Source organism: Lissotriton helveticus, chromosome 5_1 (assembly GCF_964261635.1).
Source record: "Lissotriton helveticus chromosome 5_1, aLisHel1.1, whole genome shotgun sequence".
NCBI lineage: Eukaryota > Metazoa > Chordata > Amphibia > Caudata > Salamandridae > Lissotriton > Lissotriton helveticus.
In genome coordinates this window covers 1058640999-1058666578 of record NC_136065.1, presented here as the reverse complement: position 1 = coordinate 1058666578, position 25580 = coordinate 1058640999, and the positions used below count along the sequence as shown (strand labels likewise).

At 48.7% G+C, this 25580-nt stretch overlaps 1 protein-coding gene across 1 annotated transcript in view; it reads right to left on the bottom strand.

Moving 5' to 3' along the window:
* Positions 1–765: 765 nt before the first annotated feature.
* Positions 766–25580, bottom strand: part of ARMH3 (armadillo like helical domain containing 3) — a 693715-nt gene continuing 668900 nt past the window's right edge. The window contains exon 26 of the mRNA XM_078643614.1: positions 766–1673. Coding sequence (XP_078499740.1) covers positions 1581–1673 — 93 coding nt within the window. The 3' untranslated portion in view covers positions 766–1580. The remainder of the gene's footprint in view (positions 1674–25580) is intronic.

Below are 25580 nucleotides of genomic sequence, written 5' to 3'. Positions count from 1 at the left end.
ACTGACCTGCCCCCGGAATAGCTTAGGCCTAGGCTGCTAGCAAATCAATTGTGCCTTATATGGGCATTCCTCTTGGCGTACTGACAAGTTGTATTTTTCCTTGTAGGGTGTCATCTTGAACGCATGAAAGGTATTTATGCTTTGTATTTTGAACATGTAATCAGTCTCCTCTACGCACCTCCGAGGGTCGTGTAGACTGAGGCTCCCCTGCCAGGGCCTGAATTTGATGAATAAACGATTGAACCTTCTCCATTGCCGACTGAATTATTATTACAAATAAACGCATATGGGCTATTGGTAAGTATAGCCCGCTAGATTAATTTTGAATCCTTCACAGTGGAAGGACATAGTAACGCGTCCATGCCCCAGGGGAGGAGCAAACACAAGAAGAGGAAGGAAAGCCCACACAGCTAACAAATAAAAAGTAATACAAATGAGTGACAATGAAGCAATTCAATGGTAAGCAATAGGTGAGCTCTAAGCCAACTGTAAGATAACACAATGTCTTGCAACAAGCAAAGCATGAGCCGTCTTAGGCAAGACCTAATGACAAAGACAGTAAGTGGCTTGCATATGGAAGCAATTCAGATTGGTCATTCTTCTTAAGCCAGTAAATTGTGGGAAGGATATTAGACAATACTCCAGGGCTACATACTGATGATCTCAGATATTCTACTTGTACAACTGTATAGGTGATAAAAACCACAAAGCTTAATAAACCCTTCTTCCTACATGTTTTTTCTGTTTAATAACATAAGCAGCACATTAGAAGAAAACAAAAAGTATATTTATTCATATGCAACACGAGATTGCATTTGTTCTTTAATCATTTTAGCTCGTGGGTCCATCAAACTAAGGGGGAGTCAAAACGTGTTAAAAATAAATAATACTTGTGCCACTGTTTCTTTGTATCCTCCTCTTCCACGTTTGTGTATTAGATGCTTCCAAGGACATCACTTTCACAGTGGAACAACAGTCACCAGCTTAAATTATTAAAGAAGGAAATACCAGGGAGGTTAAGTGTTAACACACATATTCCGCTTCAAATGTTTCTGAAGAGTCCTTAAGCGAGAAGTTAAGCCTTAATTGTGCTGCTTTTTGCTTCCTGCCAACTTGGACTTCAATTAAGGAGCATTTATCTACTGAAAAATCCAGGAATCACTTCTTTTCTATAGCTCTGGGACCGAAAACACATTCCACTAGACAAAGGATTATCAAACACCACACCCCTTATATCTCTCCGCATTCCTCTACCAACCCCGCCTGACAAGATGTAGATTACTTAACCAAATTCGGACAGCAGTCACACAATTTTAAAAAAAAGCACATCAGGAGACAAAGATAAAAACTGATGCATTCATTATCTGGCTAATTACTTCCCCTATAGTCTTTCAGAATAAAGTATTTGCGGGGTTAGCTTCAGCACAGATGCCCTCCTCCCAAAAGTGCTTGCTTGTGTTGTCAGTTCAGTTGACGTCGCTGAATTGGAAGGTGGGCCACAAGCCGGAAGCCCTGTAGTAAGACGTACTCCAGTATTGAAAGTCCACAAAGGAATGGAGCGATCCAGTGGTGTATCCATTTCAGGAGATGGTAGAGAATTCTTTAAGTAGAACTTCCTGGCTTAATGTATTAAATGCAAGATTCCGCCGTACATTGATGCTGATAGAACGAGCCTACAACGAAATAAATGTTCTCTTTATTTAAAGCTCAATTATGAACGTAACTTACAGACTTCTTTGTGTTCTCAACAGAAAGATGCACATTATCACCTCCATGCAATACAATACTGATAACTGCTTCAATACATGCACTTCTGGCCATCAACTATTATATGGTGGAACAATACACAGCATGTGAATCTAGAATAGGTTCACACTGCAAAAACAAAATTACTTACATGTAATAATGGATCCATAACCAGTTGCTTATGCATGCTATCGTCTGCTATCAGGGGTAACCAAGAAAATAACATGTACGGACGCCGATGATGCAGCCTGGTAGATTTCCAACACAGGAACACCTCTTGCCAACTTCCTTGTGGCAGCCTAGACTCAGGTGGAATGAGCCTTAAGGGCTTCAGCAGGCAGCTTATAGGCCAGGAAATACCATGTTTTTAAGCACAAGACAATTCTTGTACACAAGGTTAGCTTTTGGACCACTTTACCCATTTTAGCACTGTCAAAGCCAATAAGAAGCTGATTTTCCATCTAGTTCTCCTTCATGCTCTTGATATAAAAACTAAGATCTCTTTTGGGTCTAGCTCTTCCTTAGAGGGAGGAGGTGCAGCAAAGAATGCTACGAGAGTGACAGACTGTCCCAAATGGAAGGGTGTCACCACCTTTGGCAAAAACTAGGCCCAAGTTCACAGCACCAACTTATCAGGAAAGAAGATGGTATATGGAAGTTGTACTGAGCTTGTAGCTCACTGACATGCACTTTTAGAAGTCATTGCAATGAGGAATACTGTCTTAACGGTCAGAAATCTCAATAGGCAACAGTGCAAAGGCACAATGGATGTGCATATCAAGTACATGAATGACAAATTCAGGTCACAATGCAGCATAAAAAAGGGAGCAGTGGAGCATATTGACCGGGAAGAAGATTTCTTGCGGGGGAAGACTCAAGCAGAAGCAGGTCTGAGCCTTTGACTTGGAGCGAGAGAGATTTCTTCCTGCTTTCAGTTAGGTACAGCTTTAATTTGCGGGCATGGACACCTTTGGGTGCATTTGCGTGCACGCATCTCATCGACCGACTTGGTGCCTGGAGTCCAAATACAAATTTCAAGTAGGTCTTTGCCCAACTCTTGTTTTCTGCAGCCATTTCAAAGGCTTGAAACCAGTAGTTTTAGTTAACAATGGTCAATGTACTTAATTGTAAATATGTCCTTTACGCTTCTCTACCAAGTTTCTTGATTCTCAAACACAACAGCACTGTGGTACCTCAATTGCTCACGTTCGATCATGCTAATCTACAAATCTGCTTGACAACGGCCACTACCGTAAAAGGTGCCTCATATTTGGCACATGGGCGCACATCATGAAAGACTGTCCATGTTTTAGCGATTTGTGGAGTAAAATCACAGATTTGTTAGTAGAGGACTGCTGGAAAAGGAGTTGCAATAAATGCTAAATGGCACTGTTAAGACACTTTACCTACCCTTTGCATGTCACAGATGGCATCTCCTATTTGTGGATGCGCTTGCTGGTAGGCATACCATAGAGAAAAAAAAAGGAAGGAGAAATTGACCCCAACTACCTCCTATTTAAAGAATGGATAATAGTGATGCAGAGTATAGCCAAATTCAAAAGATACTACTTAAGTAGGTTGGGCCTACAAGACAGGGTATGAAGTCAATGCCTAGTTAACACTTGAGCTGGTAAGGTGGATTGGTTAGATTAGGCAGGGGAGAGGCTGATGAATGTATGACTCACTAGACAGAACTGATCAAGGCACGAGAGAATTATCAGGAACATAACAAGCAGAGTTTTCCAGAAGCAGGTGGCTCGAGTGATGAAAACTTAATGAATAAGGGGTCCATTAGTTAAGTGCTATTTTGTTCTGTGTTCTCGTTTTTAGGATCTTTCGCAGTATTAATATGTAAAGCTCTGGAATTTAAGTTTTTTGCTTGCCCTCTGAGATATATATATCTGCAGTCTCCTATATATCTCCTCCTGTTAATTATAATTCGGCACCTGGAGGGGATGGGGTCCCGGGGCTTATTAAGGTTTGGGAGGGGAATCGCAATTGCCTCTACTTTTTTTTAATGCATTTGGCCCGGAGGATGGGGTTCACGTGGGCTATTAAGGCTCGGGGAGGGCGGCCATGTGGCCCCCTCTTTTTCATGGCATTCAGCCCCAGAGGATGGGATTTCCGTGTCCCAATAAGCCTTGGGGTGGAGGACTGCGCAACCCCTCCCCTGTTAGTGGTTGGCCCCGGGAGATGTGGTCCTCGGAGGCAGTTAAGGCTCAGGGAGGGGGGACATGGGCCCCTCTCCCCTATTATTAGTGGTTGGCACTGGGGGATTTGGCCCTTGGAACACCTTTGGGTCTGGGAAGGAGTGCCACAAGCCCCCTCCAATTTAATACATGTCTTTGGTCCAACGTGATGGGGTCCCCGGGCCTATTAAGGCTCAGGGATGGCGGACACTCGCCCGTCTGCCCTATAATTTCTGTATGGTCCTGGAGTCCCCGGAGTCCATTGGGGCTCGCGGCACTGGGGGCCACGTGCCCCCCTCCCCTAATACAAATATGTTTGGCCCTGGGGATGTGGTCCCAGGGGACTCCTAAGGCTGAGGAAGGGGCCCCATGTGCTTCTGAGAACTCTTGGCAGAAATAATACAGGAGTCCTGAGCTCCACTCGAGACGTAGTGTGCTGACATTGCGTGTTCTCAGCGGTGGCAAATGGATTTAACCAAGGTTCTCCTCAATATGTGAAGAGACCTTGCATCACCTGCAGATGGTAAATTCTTTTGTGATCCACAAGCCATTGACTGCTGAGTTTGTCTGCTCTGGTGTTCAATGAACCCTGCCACATGTTGAACCACCAGGAAAATGCCCTGAGATTCCAGCCATGTCCCCATGTCCAGAGAAGACGGGCCTCCTAACACGGGGTCCACAACCCACCCCCCTTGCTTGTTGCATTACTACATAGCAGTGGTGTTGTCTGTGAACACCTGAACTAACTCTCCTGTGATGGACAGAAGATAGACTTTCGGTGCTAGCCAGATCGCCCTCAGTTCCAACCGACTGATGTGAAGCTGAGATTCTGCTGGAGACCAGAGGCGTCTGATCTTCACTTCTCCCAGGTGGCCGCCTAAACCCAAGAGTGATGCGTCTATCACTACTGTGAGTTCTGGGTGGGGAAGGGAGAGGGATCTGCTGCTGATCCAATCATGGTCCGTAAGTCACCACTTCAGATCTTTTGCAGTTCTCTCAAATATCTGGACCAGGTTGGAGAGATTCCCCTGAGGCTGCACCCACTGAGACTTCATATGCCAACGGCATGCTTCACCAGCAGGATGCAGGAGGCTATGAGACCCTGGAACATCAGAGTCAGTCTCATCGAAATCCAGGATAGAGGCTGAAACATCAGAATCATTGCCTGAATATCTTGGACTCGCTGTTGCAGAGGATAAGCCTGAAACTTCCCTGTATCCAGAACGGCTTCAATGAAAGGGAGCATTTGAAAGGGAGTCAGATGTGACTTCGGCACGTTGATAGTTAAACCAAACAAGTGCAGTATGTCCACTGTAGTCTGGAGGTGGGAGATGATTGCCTGGGGCAAGCCACTTGTCGAGGTAGAGTGGAAGCTCCCTACCACCCCAGATGTGCTGCAACCACCACCAACACCTTGGTAAACACCCGAGGGGCGTTTGAAATGCCAGAAAGGAGCAGAGCAAACTGATAATGCTCTTGGCTTGGCCTACTGTGAACCGCAGGTAACGCATGTGGGCAGAGTGGACTGGAATATGGAAGTAGGAGTCCTACAAGTCCAATGCTGCCATCCAGTCTCCAGGACTGAGGGCAGACTGCACTTGAGCTAAGGTAAGCATTTTGAATTTTTTCTTTTTCAGGAAGTAGTTGAGAGGGAGAAGGGTCTAATAAAAAACAGAGGCCCAGTGGCGTAACAATACATTAGGGGGGCCCCTGCAACGTACAGTGAAGTGTCCAGATCATACAATCAAAAAGTCAACCATTATGTTCAAGTACCTCATCAAAATTTTGAGTGCACATTTCCATGGTGACCAAGCTATAACTGGCTGATGAGCCCTAGCTAGGGAGAAACCGGTCCTGGGTTGCTTGTGTTCTAGATCAGTGATGACCTGCCCTGGCAGTTCCAGCTGGACTGTTCACAATAGAGCAGGGTCGAGACTGATTTGCATATGTCTGTGTCCAAACTGAGGTGGCATGGTGTTGAGAATAATATGGACTGGGATGTGGCCCGAGAAACTACCAATGGCTGGGATTAATTCAAGCATTCCATCCATCAATTTTTGTATTTTTTAGTATGTCACCCTAAGTGGGACGAGCATGACCAGACAAATGACCCATACACAATGTGATTGGAAACCAAGCTGCAACTGACTGATGAACCCTAACTAGGGTGTAACTGGTCACGATTGCTTTTGTTACGGTTTAGGGAGCACCTGAGCTAGAAGTTTGGGCTGGACTATAGTCATTGGAGCAGGGTCAAGACTGGATATGCCTGGGTCCAAACTGAGGAGGCATGGTGTGCACCTTAATGATGGACTGAGATGCGGCCCAAGTAATTACTAGTGGTTGAGATTAATTCAAGCATTCAATTCATCACTTTTTTTGTATACTTTCATGGCTATAGGTGGACATACTGAAATGTAATTTACACAATATGGGTTGAGGGGCTAACGTTGTGTGTCCCTGGACTCAAAAAATATAAATCAATGCAGCTCTTAAGAAAAGAGTCTTTAATCGGTTATTTTATGAGGGATGGGCGGATACAAGTGAATACCATTAAAAAATAAAGGAAGACCAAAGTGTCACCCTCACTACCATCACCCCATGATTAAAAATGCCCATATCCTTCTTTTTCAGTTGCAGTTCTGCATTATATTTTTTCAGAGAAAAACAGTCAACATGGTGCGGTATACCCCATGCGCCACTGTTCCATGCATGGGGAACTGCCTAGCAGCTACAGGACCCATGGGGCCTTTGTTAAAATCTCAGCTTCCCCATTCACCACACTGCGCAGCATTACACCTAGTACCTTAGTTTCCCAAACTGACAAGATTAATTGTACTGCGAGGGGAGTCGGGCTGCATTTGAGACAGCTCACATTGCCATACCAGCTACCACATTGTTAAAGTGTGCACATCATGTAAGCAATGACTTACTCTTTGTAGCTGTGTTGTGTGTTTGGATGTATCTAAACTTACCACTGCCATCCATATGTACACTAAAAAGCATTGTCAAAGCCAATAGGTCACACGTAGAATGCTTGAGTCAAGCTATTGGCTTTGACAATTCTTGTTTATAGACTGTTTTAAAAAAAGTTGCTTATAGAGTTCTGTTTTAAAAAAAGTTAAACAAAAAAAACGTAATTTTAAAATACTGGAGGAGAAGCAAACTTCTATCTTAAGCTATGTGAAAAAATAACCCTTAATTCATTGTTTTCAATCTTTATAAACAGTGTGGTTTATTTTTCAAATACCTTTCACACTGGAAATTCTTAACATAATTTATATTGTCTTTTGCACATGAGCCACCTTAAAAAAATGAACACGAGGACTAATTGTAGATACTTAAAAGAACATAACAGCTGTCTGATGTTGTGGGAAGGGCCCTTGTTTAAAGGAAAAAAAGATCCAAAGCCTAATTTAGTTTCCACATGACTCCGAACTGGAACAAAATCTCAGGACAACTGGTGCTATGCAGCAGCCCGGTAAGATGAATTATGAGGCTCTAGAATAAAGGACATCTCTAGCAGAGATAGAGTGCAGCAACCTGCCCCTCTCCCAGTGTAATAAATGATGCTTTGTATATGAAGGTCTGTGCTTTGATGCAACTTGTAGAGAACTCAGGGGATACACCTATACTAGCAGACTGCTTTTTTAGTCAAACACTGGAGAAAGTGTACCTGTTACTGTACTTTTGCAGAGCAACTGGGAGAGGAGAGGGGAAGTAACACAGAGAGCGTGGGTGGAAGGGATGTGAGGAAGAACAGCACATGTGGGAGACAGCATGAACACACATGAACTCCCATGGGGTGTTCAAAAGAAAAAAAGTAGTTCCTTGATGTCAAGATGTGGAATAATAAAAATCACCTAATTAAAATGATGGTTAAAAAGCTATGATCCAGGGAAGGGAGAAACACAAGAGAAGGAAGGAAACTATTGCACAAGAAATAAACATTTGTGATTGACAAGAAAGCTGAGCAGTGAGTAGCAGAGGGCAAGCTCAAATCCGACTGTAAGGTTTGGTATTCTCCACAACAGGTCTATCGACAACAGTAGGCTCTAAAAATATGACATGACTCTTCGGGAGGAGAGCATAGTGCCATGTTTTCACATTATGATTACTTTCCTGAAATTCCTGCCTTACTTCTCAAAGTATGCCTGAACTGTATGTATTATCTTTACCTTGCAGGTTGAACTAGTCTCTATATTCTGAATGGCCTTGAAGCACTTACTTATAAGAGCTCCGCGGGAGCATGAATTGGTGAAATGTGCAGATCCTAGGGTGCACACATAAGACAGTAGTGAGAATGAGCGACAGTAAGAGTTAGTGTGATTGAGAAAAAGGGAAAGGCAGTTTGAGAATGTGTCAAGGAGTGAGAGAAAGAGTTTGAGTGAGATTAATTGGGACCGGACCACGGAGACCGCAATACGCATCCTGATTCAGGATGTTTCAGATTTACAAGCGATAACAATCTAACAAATTTTGACCTTTTCCTCAGAAGTTTTCACAGCTTGCCTTGAAAAAGCCCATGGCCAGCTGGACTTTTGAGCAAAACAAGTGTCGGCTGTTCGTGTGTTCACTTGCATTTGAACAAAGAAGAAAATACTTAAAATAAAATATTGGACTTCCTGTATACACAACGTAATAGCGGACTTTGGGATTCTCTTACCCTAGGATTCTACATATTTGGTACAAACCTATCACAATTCTGAAATATTTACCTTCCATTAGGTGAAACCACCTGATAGGTACGCGTTATACCAATAATTGTCCTGTCCAATTATGTGTGAACCTTGGCAGCACCCACTACCTGAATAAGCTAACTACTTCAATATTTGACTGTCGTTTTAGAGCCTGTGGTTTTTTACCAAATTTTCAAGGGTCTTTAAAATAAACTATATGACCCAATTTTTTTAAATGTTTCTTGGGCAACGAACCCCACTTTGAGCCCTCTAGGAGAAGTTGGGCCAGCTTGCTTGACTCGCTTGCTGGAATTCAAGGGCATGTATTACACCCACCCACTTTCAAAGATGGCCACTGTGATTCCCTCTTCCAAGTCCACATCATCTTCAAGAACCCCCTCCAGCACACAGTGCCTCATGAGAAACCTGGACATCAAGCGGCTGAAAACTGAGAATGAGAAGATAGAAAACCAGAAGGTACTCCTCATTGTAAATGATCATAATTAATAACTGTTCAGTACAAGCCTCCCTCACACAGACACGGCACAGGAAGAAAAGAGAATTATAAGCCTCCACTATAAAACAGATGCTGTACGAAAAACAAAGGAGCAACGCAAACCTTGCTCATAAAAAAAGAAAAATACAACCAGGGATGGAGGAAGCAGTGCAAGCCTCTTTCACAAAATAAATGCAACACGGGAAGCAAGGAGCGGGGGTACCACCCATCACAAAGGAGATGCAGCATGGGATGGAGGGGCAGTACTAAAAACGATGGCATAAGCAACAGCTGCACGTAAAATTAGATGTAGCACGGGAAGCAAGTATCAGAGCAAGCCCTCATATGACAGCATGGCCTGCAGCTGGGCACAATTCTATGTCAGGACTGGAGGCGAGGTTTATGCCTTCTTTCTTCACTTGATTGGTACAGCAGCCATTCAAAACAACAAGACTACATTTCCCATCAACCCTGGGGAAATCTGTAGTCAAACAAATTTGTCCGATCAGTACAGTCCTTGGTCCACCAATTAGGGTCCTCCAGTGTCCAGATAGTCTGCCCTCACTGGCCCTTCCTCCTCTTTCTTCGCTGCTCCGTAGCCGACCAAAGTATTTTTCCTCATTCTCTAGTCTGTTGGTTATCTATGGTTTATTGTCTTGCTCAAAAAATTATGACGTTGTATTACTGTTTTCTTATATGCTCTTGCGCTCTTATGCCGATATCACATAGCGTTGTATTCTATTTATGCTGCTTGGTTTCTTTTTTCTCAGCGCGTACTAGGCTCTTGAGAGCGTTTCTTCGTTATCGGGCCTTGCTGCCCGTTTGTCTGTCAATTTTAACCCGTGGGGCTTTTTACTTATTTCACTCGCCAGTTTTGTTCGGGGACGAATGCCCGTCCCGCTGAGGCCATCAGGTGGCGCATGAGGAGTTTACTAAGGCGCGGGCATTTCAAACCTTGAAGGGCTTGTGCAAGGTGCCGTAGATGTGGGTTTTGCTGGCCTGAGGCAGATTGCAGCGAGCGGGATGTGAACGGTTTTCCTATTTTCAAACAGCCGTTCGGTAGTGCATTCCTCACGCTCCACTTGGCACATTACTTGGTGGATTCTGTATTCTTCTATTACACCCTCTGGGTCCTGTATTTCTGCGTGCTCTCACGCTTATTTGGCACTTGATACACAAACCAGTTTTGTGTTTTTCAGTACCTTACACGCACCAGACACACGTGCCCGGGGCTAATTACCCCCCTTCTTTGCCTCTCATTGCGAGTTTCTCACCCTGCATTCTGGCTGACACCCAGCACCCACAGACCTGGCATCTTCCCGCAATGTCTGACACCCAGACCCATCTACTGTTTTTTTCTCCTCATCTGGCCTTTGCGTTTTGTTTTTGTGGCCTGTCGTCATGGAATTTGAATATGACGACTCCCAAGGAGGGAAAAATGCCCTGACCGACCTCCAATGGGATGAGGAGTTCTATGAAGCATTGGACAATTCTATTTATAGAGCAGTTGGGGAAGCAATGACCCCCCCCTTGAAGAAAGGCTCACCCAGAGAATTGATCAAGTGCTGGCACCCATTGTAAGTTTACCGGTGGCCGCTCCACCTTCAACTACCCCATCCCGACAATTCTGCCGGATCCCTCATCTCCGCCAGCCAAACGTCCTAGATACACAGGGATGGACGCCACAGCCTTTGACAGGCTCAAGCAGGCTTTCCTTGCCACCCAATTGAGCCTACCGCAGGTGACTCCCCCTGCTATTCCACAGAACTCGGGGAATGATGATGCCAAACCGGGTCCTTCCAGACCCCACAACCCCTCTCCTCCACCAGATGTCTCCGATAGGTTTGATCCGGACGAGATCATGCATCCTCGCTCGTCCCACTGGGCTCCAGCGGACAAAGTGGCAGAATACGTGGCCTTACGCATCAGGAAGCCACTAGAGTAGGATGCCCGTAATTGTCTTAGGGCAGAATGCCCTCGCCCTTCTTTGGATGGCAAAGTCGCCCTCACACCGGTGATCAACATCCGCATGGCGACTTTCCTCCAAAAGTTAATGCGTGACCCCAAGAAGGGAATCGACAGGTCCTGGTGAGCTGCCAGGATAAGCTCCTTGATGTCCTTGGCCCTTTAACTAAGATTCTCAATATGGTGGAGGAAGCCAAGTCGTCTGGCTCCCTTATCACCCCCGATTCCCTGTCTGGTTGCTGGTTGGGCATAGAGAGCTATTGTGTTCCTTGGCAATGCCAACTGTGCCATCTCAACTGAACGGCAGCGCTCTCTGCTCATCAAGGTGGACCCCAAACTGGGAGATCTTGCAGACTCGGAAGCCGGAGCGGTAGCCCAAGGGGGTTTGTTTGGTGACCCATTCGTAAAACAATTGGGAACATTTGTTAATACTTTCACCTTCCTTGACAAAGCTCAATCTCCTATCAAGAAGGTGTTTCCCCAGGTTTTCCGCGGGCCGGTCGAAGCTGGGGCCGCTCGATTTCATGGTGCCAACCACCAGCCAAGAGGGCAAGGCTCCAACAAGGGCCAATATCAGGACCAGTCCTGTTTTGGCAACTTTTACCCCACGAGAGGCAGACGCAGCAAAGGACGTGGCTTCTGAGGACCTGCTTCCTCTTCCAATGGTGAGTCTACTCCCTTCTTCCCATCTAAAAATAGGAGGGGAGGCTGGGGAATTTTTTCTGTCACAGGGGATCAGTGGGTTCTGCAAACCATCCAAGGCTTTCACATAGAATACCTGGGAAACTCCTATGAACGCACCAGGCCCGCCCCCTTCAGTTTTCTCACCAGGGTTCCGCTCTGGTAGACGAGGAGGTTTCCTCCCTCCTTGCCAAAGGAGCTATCGTTCCCTCAGTCCTTCACCCACGAGGTTTTGTCAGCAATTTGTTTCTAGTTTACAAGACAGATGGGGGCAAACGCCCGGTAATCAATCTAAGCAGTTTAAACGAGTGGCTGGTCTACCACCCCTTCAAGATGGAATGTATCCATCTTCTCAGGGATATGCTGCGCCCGGACAATTGGCTGGTTTGCCTCGACCTGAAGGATGCCTATCTGGTGATTCCGATCTTTCCTCCCCACTGGCGTTTCCTTCAGTTCACTTGGCGCGGACAAGTATTCGATCCTGTTCGTCCTCTCGTCAGCCCCTTGGTGTTTTACCAAGGCCCTCAAACCAGTGGTAGAGTGGTTGCGAGCAAGGGGCATTAAGATGATCATCTACCTCGACGATCTCCTTCTTATGGACGCTTGCCTTGGCCAACTTCATCAGCATCTTCAGATGATGGTAAATCTCCTCCAAGGCCTGGGGTTTGTCATCAACGAGACCAAGTCAATGCTCTCTCCCTCACAGACTCTGACATTTCTGGGCTTCGTGGTAGACTCAAGTTCCTATACTCTGTCTCCCGCCTCGGAAAGCCACGAAGTTCTGTCACGAACTGCGACGCACTCTGGTCAAGACTCATGTGTCCCTCAGAGATTTATCCCGGGTGGTAGGTGTTAGACCTGGCACCTTGGCGTGAGTTTCCCTTCCACTTTTTGCTGTTGTGCCTCAAATGTTTTGCTGGTGTCTGCGACTCAGGGCACTGCGCCACGGCCAACCCGTGCCGCAGTGCAAGTGCTCCCTACTGTAAAGTGTACATATGATTGATGTCCATGATTGGTTCATTGGATTTACTGTTAGTCCCTAGTAAAGTGCACCAGGAGTGCCAGGGCTTGTGAATGCCAACACTGCTAGTGGGCCTGCAGCGCTGGTTGCGCCACCCACAGAAGCAGCCTTAAAATGTGTCTAGGGTCTGCCATTGCAGAACCTGCGTGCAGTCTGGTACTGTCACCCTGGCTGGGCAAGTGCACACACTTGCCAGCCCCTAAACCTTCCCTTAACCTTCATATTAGTCACCCCTATGGTAGGCCAGAGGGCAGGGTGCATTGTAAGTGTAAGGTAGAACATGCCCTGATGTGTGTGGCATGTTCTAATAGTGAATTACTGCCAAAGTCGTTTTTCACTATTGTAAGGCTACCTGTTCCCTTCTAGGCCAGATGGGCTGCTGGAATTATTACACTCTATGATCCCAGCAGGCTCAGGGAACATGGTAGAAATTCATGTTTAGTATGCCTGAACTCAGAATAATAAAATACTTCTTTTAGTAAAGTTTATTTTAATATCCTGTGTTTGCAAATGCTACTTTTAGAAAGTTAGCATTTGCTTGCCTAACCATTTCAGCCCGCCTCTGCTTGGATGTGGATCTGACTGTCTGGTGTGTGTGAGTGACAGGGCTGGGAGTTGACAGGTAGTGATTAGCAGGAGGACCCCTTAATGGGTGGTGGGAGTTTCCCCTGAATGATGCATCAGGCTGTGCCCCTGCCACCACAATGCTGGCTCCGCCCTCCTGGGGAGCGACTGATGACTCAGCCTGCACCTGGCCCAGGAAGGACCGAAGCTTGTCAACAAAGTACTCAGGCCACTCCTGCCCTCTCAATGCCGGCTCCGCCCCCCTGGGGAGCGGCTGATGTGCCTGCCCTCACACTGAATACAGAAGTAATAAGTACCCACAACAAGTACTCAGAGACTGGAGGAGTTATGCAGAGGCCCCCCTGGCTTGCTAGAACAAAAGAAACTGGGTATAAAAGTAGGAGCCCTGCTCCTTGTAAATTAGATCCTGTTTGTGCTACAGAAGAAACTCTGCCCGAAGAGAAGGACCTGGAAGGACAAGGAGGAGTGCTGTCTCTGGCCTGTGTCTGGTGCCTTGCTGCCAAAGGAGAGGAAAGAAAAGACTACCAAAGACTTTTGCTTATTTGAACTTTGTGCCAAACTCTGCTGAAAGATCTCCAAGGGCTTGCCTGTGAACTTGCCCCCTGACCAGCGCCCCAGGAACAGTGGGCGCTACCCTTCTGAAGAAAAGCTGCTGCTGGCGTGTGCTGTGTGTCTCTACAGCGCCAAGGAAAGGAGAGTTGAGAGCGCTGTGCCTGCCGCCACGCTCTCTGACAATTTGTGCAGCTGTGCTCCTTCCCCGACCACCGTGACTGTGGCCTGTTCGTGTGCCAGCCGCAAAGTAAGGATCAGCCCCGCGCTGGTTCGAGCGCTGTGACTGTCCGCGCTGAGCCGCCCTTGCAACGGAAAGGGAGGACCTGCCCGGTCCAAGCATCGCCGCCTGTGTGACCCCCGAGGTACAGGCTGCCCCGCAAAGACCGGCACTGCCAAGATTGTGCCCCTCGTGACTTGGGCGCTGAGACCCCCTGGCCCCCGCAGCTGGAAGTGACTCGCTGCTGAGCCGTGCCTGAATTGTGCCCCGCGCTCCGTGGAGTGCACCCCCCTCAGCCCCGCCTGCCTGCAGCTTCCCCCTTCAGTGCGAGTGAACCGGACTCTGGAGAATCCTGCCCCGCATCTGCACCGTCAGCCCGGGTGCCCTGTGACCTGCGCTGAGACTCGCAGGCCGCCGCACCCTCCAGGAAGACAACGCGACGTGGGACAGATCCACGGACAGCCGTCCGCTCCAAGACCTACAAGAAAACCAAGGTACTGTGTTCTTTGTCCTTGCGGTGCGAGCGTCCTACGTCCTGAGCTCGCACCGCGCTACCTGCTTCCCAGCGTGAGCCGCCCCTGAAACCGAGGCTCGCACTGTGCCGGGTCCGCGAGGCCCACGCGGGAAGCGTGAGCTTTAGCCGGCCGGGCCCGTTCTCCTCTCTGAAGCGAGCGGAGACAGCGGAACGCGCATTGAGGCGCTACAAGACACTGAACCTTGCTGGAACCTGGGCAGAAGGCCCAAAAGATTGCTTATTGCTAAGAAAGAACTGTGGCAACTTGAACCTAAGTAAACTGGAACCGCTATTGAAAGTTTGACAACTGTATTTACAAGCCTGCTTGAGATTTATATAAAGAACCTATATTTTTACAAATACAGTTTGGTGTCATTGTGTGGTGGGTTGGTGGTGATGGTGTAATATTGCAAATGTTTAACCCTACATGCCCCAGAGATTAGCCTAAGACTGCTTAAGCCACACTACCTAGAGGGTAAGCAGAGGTTGTCTTGAAGGTAACCCTCAGCCCTGACGAGGAAGAGAGAGGCCCTGCTTGTCGCCAGTGTTGCACTGCGCCAACCAGAGACTCCCCCTTCCTACATTGGACGCAGCGGTGAGGATTCGCGAATTTACATTTGCAGTGTTTTACCTTAGCTACTGACCATTGCATAGTGATTACAGTCCAGTAACTTAGCCACAGACTTTTTGATTTTTTAATTTTGCTAAAGAAGAAGATCCCTAGTGTTGCAAACATGCCTGGCACAAACAGCATTGATGGAGGAGAGTCCATAGCCTCTAGTGCGCAGGGGCTGGAATGGGATGCATCAAAGCTGGATGACTACACAAAGAAGCAGTTGAGTTATTTTTGCAGGAAACTCAAGGTTCCACACGCAGGATGCAGAAACAAACCTGAGTTCTACAAGGCCATGAGAGCCTGGCTTGAATCTAGGAAGGCACCTGAGGATCAGAATGCACCGGTGGATCCTGTGAGTCTGGAAAAACCAGACAGCGTTCTTAGCTTTGGCAGAGGCCTGTCGCCAGAGGAGCTGGCAGACAGACAGGCAACCAGGGATCATGAGATAAAGATGGCAGAATTGAAGTTGAAGGGCCAAATGGAGCTTGAAAGCAAAAAAATGGCTCTGGAAGAAAGAAAACTCCAGTTGGAGTATGATGTGAAAATGAGGGAGATGAGTCTAAAAGAGAAAACCTTGGATCATCCTCCCTCTGGTGGCAGCACAACGCCGGTGCAGGTAGAGTCAAGAGTGCACATCCCCAAAGATGTAGTTAAAGAGTTCTTTAAGGGGGATGACATAGGACAGTGGTTTAGGGCATATGAGGTAGCCATGCTTTCCCACCGGGTCCCTGAGAAGGATTGGGGAGCGGGGTTATGGGGAAGGTTCCTTAGCGAAGGGCGGGACACCCTGCTAGATTTGCCCTCTGAAGACCAGAGATCCTATCCCCATATGAAAGAAGCTTTAATGACCAGGTATGGGCTTACCCCTGAAATGTATAGACAGAAGTTTAGGGGGTGTAATAAGCGGCCTGGGAATACGTATGTGGAGTTTGTGACTTTTTTTTGCAGAGCACTGGATGGTTGGGTGAAGGGTAACAAAGTGAATGATTTTCAAGGTCTCTTTGATTTAATTGCATGGGAGCACTTGTCTGATCAATGTTTTCCTGAGTTACGCCAGCACCTGATTGATAGCAAGTTGTCCAACCCGAGGAAACTTGCTGAGGAGGCGGACCGCTGGCTCAGCACCAGGGTCCACAAGGGTCCAGTGGGAGACTCCGCCAAGGGTGGGCAGGGTCCCCAGCAGAAGAGTGGGGGGGACAAGGGAAAACAGAAAGGGTTCCAAAAAGGCCCCCAAAGTAATCCCCAAGGGGACCAGCAGAAAGGTTCTCAGCCTCCCCCACCCCCTAAGCAGAATGGGGCCCCGACAGGTCGACCTGTTCCAAAGGGGCCCTTCAATTGTTACAAATGTGGTGACCCGGGGCACATAGCCAGTGACCCCAAGTGTCGCCTGTTTGGAAAACCAGCACCCACTGGTGCTCCGCCCCGACAAGTGACCAGTGTTCACTTAGGAGAAGAAGTGATGGTCCCGGGGGGTGGAGATCCTGTTCAGATGACCCTAGTCTCACTAGGAGACAGTGAGATGGTCCCTACAAGCTACCTGCCCTCTAACACTAAACAAGCATTGGAAATGCAATAGGTCTCGCAGCATTAGAGTTAGTGCTTTTTAACTTTGAGCTATTAACATTATAAATGACATTGCCTTTTTATTTTCGTTTTTAAAACATAAATAAAAGGCATGGTCATTTACAATGCCAATAGCTTAAACTCGACAAATGCGAGACCTAATGCATTGCAAATGCTTGTCTAATATGGTCCCACGAGTCAGCAACAGATGCGCAACAAACTCAGCTGCCCTGCTGTGAATCCGCAAAAGTGGCATAGCCTCCTGAAAATTTTCACCAGTGAGAAATAAAGGGGCTCGTATAAAAATATCGGTACACTTAAAAAACGAATTAAGAATTTCTCAGATTTAAAATATTCCCCAAAATAGTTATGCATCTTAACTTATTGCACGATTAAATATTTCTCAATTTGGAGCATTATTATTAGTACTACTAGTAGTAGCATTATTACGATAATTATGATTTACTAATATATTATCGTTCGTTTCCTGGTTCGATAACACTTTAAGTGAAATATTTAGGTATGCATGCCTACTATATATACACACATCGCCACCTGAAGAGTGTCTAGGCGCCAGATTCACAAGTAGCTCACGTCTGTCTTTTAGTCGCATGAGGAAGAAACTCAGATGACAAAACTCAGCGTGGATCAGACTGTTGGTCAGGGACTCGGAACTATGCTTTGCAACTTTCAAAACCAAAGTAGTTAGCCGGGCTTCTCCCTTCGCAGCGCTTTCCCAAGGGTATTCCTACGAAGCGCGCCTCAGTGGCATTAGTTATTAGTGACGTTATATGAACCGCAGTGATCCTTCTTTTCCAGGTAGCAGAGTGAAATATATTGCGTTTATAGTGCCTATGTGGCTCAATGAGTTGAACGAGTTGAACGCTGCCTGCGAACAAATGCAGTCTCCTGCGGGTTACTGATTTAGTAGTTAGCCGAGCATCTGCCTTTCCTACAAAGCGCGCCTCAGTGACATTAGTTATTAGTGACGTTATATGAACCGCAGTGATCCTTCTTTTCCAGGTAGCAGAGTGAAAGATATTGCGTTTATAGTGCCTATGTGGCTCAATGAGTTGAACGCTGTCTGCAAACAAATGCGGTCTCCTGCGGGTTACTGATTCGAATTCGGGCTCTGTCCTCTCAACCGTGCATTCTTCTGAGGCCAGTAAATAGAGCAGCATAAATCGTGTGAGAGTGTTATCTGTCCTTTACAGTGCTTAGAAACGGCAGATGTGAGGAATGAAGCGCTATGTGAACTAAAAGATTATTTTTCAAATAAAGGTTCTAGTGGATGTAAATATTAACATACTGCATATGCCTGCTCTTGACAATGATGGATAACCAATTGGAAAAGAATCGAAATGGACGTGCTAATGTCACGCAAATCCTGTGCATAAAGAGAATGTCATTAGCAGTCTAAAAATACAGCTTTTGGCACAAAGTACGAATCCCGTGTAAATATAGCCGCACTTTTGGTGCATAGTTCTACTGGAGGTACGCTATATTCGCCTACTTAACAAGACGGAGGGAAGAGAGGGGAGGGGGGAGGAGAAATGCGACACGGCGGGAAGGGGCAGGCAGGATGACTCAGGGGAGGGGGCGGAGCGGGGCAGAGCGGCATGTGGGTGTGAAGAAGCCGGGCCTTTGGACTCGGAACTATGCTTTGCAACTTTCAAAACCAAAGTAGTTAGCCGGGCTTCTCCCTTCGCAGCGCTTTCCCAAGGGTATTCCTACGAAGCGCGCCTCAGTGGCATTAGTTATTAGTGACGTTATATGAACCGCAGTGATCCTTCTTTTCCAGGTAGCAGAGTGAAATATATTGCGTTTATAGTGCCTATGTGGCTCAATGAGTTGAACGAGTTGAACGCTGCCTGCGAACAAATGCAGTCTCCTGCGGGTTACTGATTTAGTAGTTAGCCGAGCATCTGCCTTTCCTACAAAGCGCGCCTCAGTGACATTAGTTATTAGTGACGTTATATGAACCGCAGTGATCCTTCTTTTCCAGGTAGCAGAGTGAAAGATATTGCGTTTATAGTGCCTATGTGGCTCAATGAGTTGAACGCTGTCTGCAAACAAATGCGGTCTCCTGCGGGTTACTGATTCGAATTCGGGCTCTGTCCTCTCAACCGTGCATTCTTCTGAGGCCAGTAAATAGAGCAGCATAAATCGTGTGAGAGTGTTATCTGTCCTTTACAGTGCTTAGAAACGGCAGATGTGAGGAATGAAGCGCTATGTGAACTAAAAGATTATTTTTCAAATAAAGGTTCTAGTGGATGTAAATATTAACATACTGCATATGCCTGCTCTTGACAATGATGGATAACCAATTGGAAAAGAATCGAAATGGACGTGCTAATGTCACGCAAATCCTGTGCATAAAGAGAATGTCATTAGCAGTCTAAAAATACAGCTTTTGGCACAAAGTACGAATCCCGTGTAAATATAGCCGCACTTTTGGTGCATAGTTCTACTGGAGGTACGCTATATTCGCCTACTTAACAAGACGGAGGGAAGAGAGGGGAGGGGGGAGGAGAAATGCGACACGGCGGGAAGGGGCAGGCAGGATGACTATGTGGCTCAATGAGTTGAACGCTGTCTGCAAACAAATGCGGTCTCCTGCGGGTTACTGATTCGAATTCGGGCTCTGTCCTCTCAACCGTGCATTCTTCTGAGGCCAGTAAATAGAGCAGCATAAATCGTGTGAGAGTGTTATCTGTCCTTTACAGTGCTTAGAAACGGCAGATGTGAGGAATGAAGCGCTATGTGAACTAAAAGATTATTTTTCAAATAAAGGTTCTAGTGGATGTAAATATTAACATACTGCATATGCCTGCTCTTGACAATGATGGATAACCAATTGGAAAAGAATCGAAATGGACGTGCTAATGTCACGCAAATCCTGTGCATAAAGAGAATGTCATTAGCAGTCTAAAAATACAGCTTTTGGCACAAAGTGCGAATCCCGTGTAAATATAGCCGCACTTTTGGTGCATAGTTCTACTGGAGGTACGCTATATTCGCCTACTTAACAAGATGGAGGGAAGAGAGGGGAGGGGGGAGGAGAAATGCGACACGGCGGGAAGGGGCAGGCAGGATGACTCAGGGGAGGGGGCGGAGCGGGGCAGAGCGGCATGTGGGTGTGAAGAAGCCGGGCCTTTGAAGTGAAGCTAAGCTTCACTTCAAAGGTGTCGGAGGAATGCGGGCGGCTGTGCACGCGCTTTTAAGCTCAATGCACATGCGCATTGAGCTTAAAAGTCACGGGCACTGCAAGGAATCGCCACGATTCCTTGCAAGTTAGATAAAGAGTCGATGAGCCCCTATAGTCTCGCTTGCTCGATGCGCATGCGCATCGACAGGCGAGACCTAAAAATATGGGCAGGTGGTTACCATCAATGGTAAGAAAGCTGAGGCTCTTAGAGACACAGGAGCCAGTGTGACTGCAGTGAGGCATCACCTGGTGTCTCAAGAGCAGGTTGTACCCCATGCCTACTGTAGGGTTGTCAACGCTGACAATTCAGAGAGTCAGTGTCCGATGGCTCAAGTTCCCTTCGAGTGGGGGGGGGTCTCTGGTACTCTGCAGGTCTGTGTGAGGAAAGCCATGCCTGTTGACTGTTTGCTAGGGAATGACTTGGAGGACTCCCCTTGGGAAAAGGTGGAGAAAACGACTCACCTGAAGATGGTGGGTCTACCTGACTGGGCGTGCGTGACCACCCGGTCAATGGCAGCCAGTAGGGGTGATCAAGAGGTCCTGGGGCCTGACGGAGAGGCCCAGGAACCGGCCTTAGGGAGAAGGCGCAGGGTGCGCGGGAAACCGGCCCCTGAAGTTCCCACGGTCCAGGAGGAAGCAGACCTTGAGGGGGATGCCCTGGAGCCTACTGGGGAACAGATTGCCGAACTGGGGGACCTGCCTGAGCTGACCCATTGGCAGCAAGAAGGAGGCCCCTCCAGGGAGGAATTCTGCAGGGAGCAGAAAGAATGCCCTTCTCTCGTGGGTATGCGGCAGCAGGCTGCAGACCAGGCCAATGGTGTTCAGGCCAAAACACATTATGTGTACTGGGAGAATGACCTCCTGTACTCAGAGCCTAAGGCTGCTGAACCTGGGTCAGCCCGTGTGCTGGTGGTACCCCAGAAGTTCAGAGCCTTCCTACTGGGACTGGCTCATGATGTGCCTTTAGCAGGACATTTGGGGATGGACAAGACCTATGACAGGCTTGTCACCCACTTCTACTGGCCCCAAATGCACAAGAGCTCAGATGCTCATTGTAGGACCTGTCCAACTTGCCAGGCAAGTGGGAAGAGCGGAGGGAAGAACAAGGCTCCCCTCCAACCCTTCCCTGTGGTCAGTACGCCATTCCAACGAGTGGGTATTGATATTGTTGGGCCTCTGGACCCCAAGACAGCCATGGGCAACAGGTTCATCCTGGTCTTGGTGGATCATGCCACCCGGTACCCTGAAGCCATCCCTCGGAGGACAGTGACGGCCCCCGTGGTGGGGCGTGCACTAATGGGAATTTTCTCCAGAGTGGGGTTCCCTCTAGAGGTGGTGAGCGACAGGGGGACCAACTTTATATCCAAGTATATGAAGTCCCTTTGGCAAGAGTGTGGTGTAACCTACAAGTTCACCACCCCTTACCATCCCCAAGGAAATGGGTTGGTTGAAAGATTCAACCGAACCCTGAAGGGCATGATCATGGGCCTGGAAGGTCCAATGAGGCGTAAGTGGGACGTCCTCTTACCATGCCTGCTCTTTGCATACCGCGAGGTGCCACAGAAGTCTCTAGGGTTCAGCCCCTTTGAGCTGCTGTATGGCCACCCCGTGAGAGGACCACTGAGTTTGGTAAAGGAAGGCTGGGAGCAATCTCCCAGGAAACCTCCCCAGAATGTATATAGCTACATGCTGGCCTTCAGAAACCAAACCAGGCGCTTCAGACAACTTGCTGAGGCAAATCTGGAAGCTAGCCAGGAGGAGATGAAGCGGTGGTACGACCAGAATGCCACTCTGGTAGAGCTTCAGCCTGGACAAGAGGTGTATGTCTTGGCCCCAGTGGAACCCTGTGCACTTCAGGATAAGTGGACAGGCCCATTTGAGGTTGTGGAGCGCAAGAGCTCAGTGACATACTTGGTGGACATGAAGACGCCCAGGAATCCTTTAAGGGTCTTACATGTCAACCGCCTCAAGCCCCACTTGAAAAGGTCCGAAGTGGGCATGCTGTTGGCCACTGATGATGGAATGGAAGAGGAGTCTGAGCCTCTTCCTGACCTCTTAGTGGCCTGTGAGAAGGATGGGTCAGTGGATGGAGTTAACCTCTCACCCACCCTGACCCCTGAGCAACAGGAAGACTGCCGCCAGTTGCTGGGGCAGTTTCCAGACCTGTTCTCCCTGGTTCCTAGTGTCACAGATTGGTGCGTCCATGATGTGGACACAGGAGACAGCTTACCTGTGAAGCATAAGGCTTACAGGGTAACTGACAGGGTCCGGGCCTGCATCAAGGAGGAGGTCTCCAAGATGCTTGCTCTTAGGGTGGTTGAGTCTTCCAGCAGTCCTTGGTCCAGCCCCGTGGTCTTGGTCCCAAAGGCTGCTGCGCAGGGAGCCACACCTGAACTCCGGTTCTGTGTGGACTACAGAGGACTCAATTCAGTCACCAAGACTGACGCGCACCCTATCCCCAGAGCTGATGAGCTCATTGATCGGCTAGGGGCTGCCCGGTTCCTCAGCACGTTTGATTTAACGTCTGGGTACTGGCAGATCGCCTTGACCGATGGGGCAAAGGAGAGGTCAGCATTCTCCACACCAGATGGGCATTTCCAGTTCCGGGTTATGCCATTTGGGATGAAGAATGCCCCTGCCACCTTTCAGAGGTTGGTCAACCAGGTGTTGGTCGGGCTGGATGAGTTCAGTGCCGCCTACCTGGATGACATCGCAGTGTTCAGTGGCACCTGGCCAGAACACCTGCAGCACCTCTGGGAAGTGTTGATGGCGCTGCGCAAGGCAGGCCTCACAATCAAGGCAAGCAAGTGCCAGATTGGGCAGGGTTCAGTGGTGTACTTGGGACACCAAGTGGGGAGTGGCAAGGTGGCACCCTTGCAACCCAAAATTGAGACCATCCTGGCTTGGGAACCCCCCAAGACCCAGACTGCAGTGAGGGCCTTCCTGGGGCTCACTGGGTATTACAGGAGGTTTGTCAAGGGCTATGGCACTATTGTGACCCCCTTGACAGAACTGACTTCTAAGAAGCAGCCCAGGAATGTGATTTGGACTGACACCTGTCAGAAGGCTTTTGACACCCTGAAGACTGCCATGTGCACGGCGCCCGTGCTCCTGGCTCCTGATTTCTCCAAGGAATTCATAGTGCAAACAGACGCTTCAGAGCATGGTGTAGGGGCTGTTCTCTCACAGATGACTGAGGAGGGCTGGGACCAACCCGTAGCCTTCATCAGTAGGAGGTTACTTCCACGGGAAAGTAGGTGGAGTGCAATAGAGCGAGAAGCATTTGCTGTGGTCTGGGCGCTGAAGAAGCTAAGACCCTACTTGTTTGGGTCTCACTTCCGGGTTCAGACGGACCACAGGCCCCTCAGATGGTTGATGCAAATGAGGGGTGAGAACCCAAAACTGTTGAGGTGGTCCATCTCCCTACAGGGTATGGACTTCACGGTGGAACACCGCCCTGGCACAGATCACGCCAACGCTGATGGTCTGTCCAGATTTTTCCGCCTTAGTGATGAGGAACTCCCTGGGGAAGGGTAGTTCTCCCCACATTTCAGCTGGAGGGGACACGTGTTAGACCTGGCACCTTGGCGTGAGTTTCCCTTCCACTTTTTGCTGTTGTGCCTCAAATGTTTTGCTGGTGTCTGCGACTCAGGGCACTGCGCCACGGCCAACCCGTGCCGCAGTGCAAGTGCTCCCTACTGTAAAGTGTACATATGATTGATGTCCATGATTGGTTCATTGGATTTACTGTTAGTCCCTAGTAAAGTGCACCAGGAGTGCCAGGGCTTGTGAATGCCAACACTGCTAGTGGGCCTGCAGCGCTGGTTGCGCCACCCACAGAAGCAGCCTTAAAATGTGTCTAGGGTCTGCCATTGCAGAACCTGCGTGCAGTCTGGTACTGTCACCCTGGCTGGGCAAGTGCACACACTTGCCAGCCCCTAAACCTTCCCTTAACCTTCATATTAGTCACCCCTATGGTAGGCCAGAGGGCAGGGTGCATTGTAAGTGTAAGGTAGAACATGCCCTGATGTGTGTGGCATGTTCTAATAGTGAATTACTGCCAAAGTCGTTTTTCACTATTGTAAGGCTACCTGTTCCCTTCTAGGCCAGATGGGCTGCTGGAATTATTACACTCTATGATCCCAGCAGGCTCAGGGAACATGGTAGAAATTCATGTTTAGTATGCCTGAACTCAGAATAATAAAATACTTCTTTTAGTAAAGTTTATTTTAATATCCTGTGTTTGCAAATGCTACTTTTAGAAAGTTAGCATTTGCTTGCCTAACCATTTCAGCCCGCCTCTGCTTGGATGTGGATCTGACTGTCTGGTGTGTGTGAGTGACAGGGCTGGGAGTTGACAGGTAGTGATTAGCAGGAGGACCCCTTAATGGGTGGTGGGAGTTTCCCCTGAATGATGCATCAGGCTGTGCCCCTGCCACCACAATGCTGGCTCCGCCCTCCTGGGGAGCGACTGATGACTCAGCCTGCACCTGGCCCAGGAAGGACCGAAGCTTGTCAACAAAGTACTCAGGCCACTCCTGCCCTCTCAATGCCGGCTCCGCCCCCCTGGGGAGCGGCTGATGTGCCTGCCCTCACACTGAATACAGAAGTCATAAGTACCCACAACAAGTACTCAGAGACTGGAGCAGTTATGCAGAGGCCCCCCTGGCTTGCTAGAACAAAAGAAACTGGGTATAAAAGTAGGAGCCCTGCTCCTTGTAAATTAGATCCTGTTTGTGCTACAGAAGAAACTCTGCCCGAAGAGAAGGACCTGGAAGGACAAGGAGGAGTGCTGTCTCTGGCCTGTGTCTGGTGCCTTGCTGCCAAAGGAGAGGAAAGAAAAGACTACCAAAGACTTTTGCTTATTTGAACTTTGTGCCAAACTCTGCTGAAAGATCTCCAAGGGCTTGCCTGTGAACTTGCCCCCTGACCAGCGCCCCAGGAACAGTGGGCGCTACCCTTCTGAAGAAAAGCTGCTGCTGGCGTGTGCTGTGTGTCTCTACAGCGCCAAGGAAAGGAGAGTTGAGAGCGCTGTGCCTGCCGCCACGCTCTCTGACAATTTGTGCAGCTGTGCTCCTTCCCCGACCACCGTGACTGTGGCCTGTTCGTGTGCCAGCCGCAAAGTAAGGATCAGCCCCGCGCTGGTTCGAGCGCCGTGACTGTCCGCGCTGAGCCGCCCTTGCAACGGAAAGGGAGGACCTGCCCGGTCCAAGCATCGCCGCCTGTGTGACCCCCGAGGTACAGGCTGCCCCGCAAAGACCGGCACTGCCAAGATTGTGCCCCTCGTGACTTGGGCGCTGAGACCCCCTGGCCCCCGCAGCTGGAAGTGACTCGCTGCTGAGCCGTGCCTGAATTGTGCCCCGCGCTCCGTGGAGTGCACCCCCCTCAGCCCCGCCTGCCTGCAGCTTCCCCCTTCAGTGCGAGTGAACCGGACTCCGGAGAATCCTGCCCCGCATCTGCACCGTCAGCCCGGGTGCCCTGTGACCTGCGCTGAGACTCGCAGGCCGCCGCACCCTCCAGGAAGACAACGCGACGTGGGACAGATCCA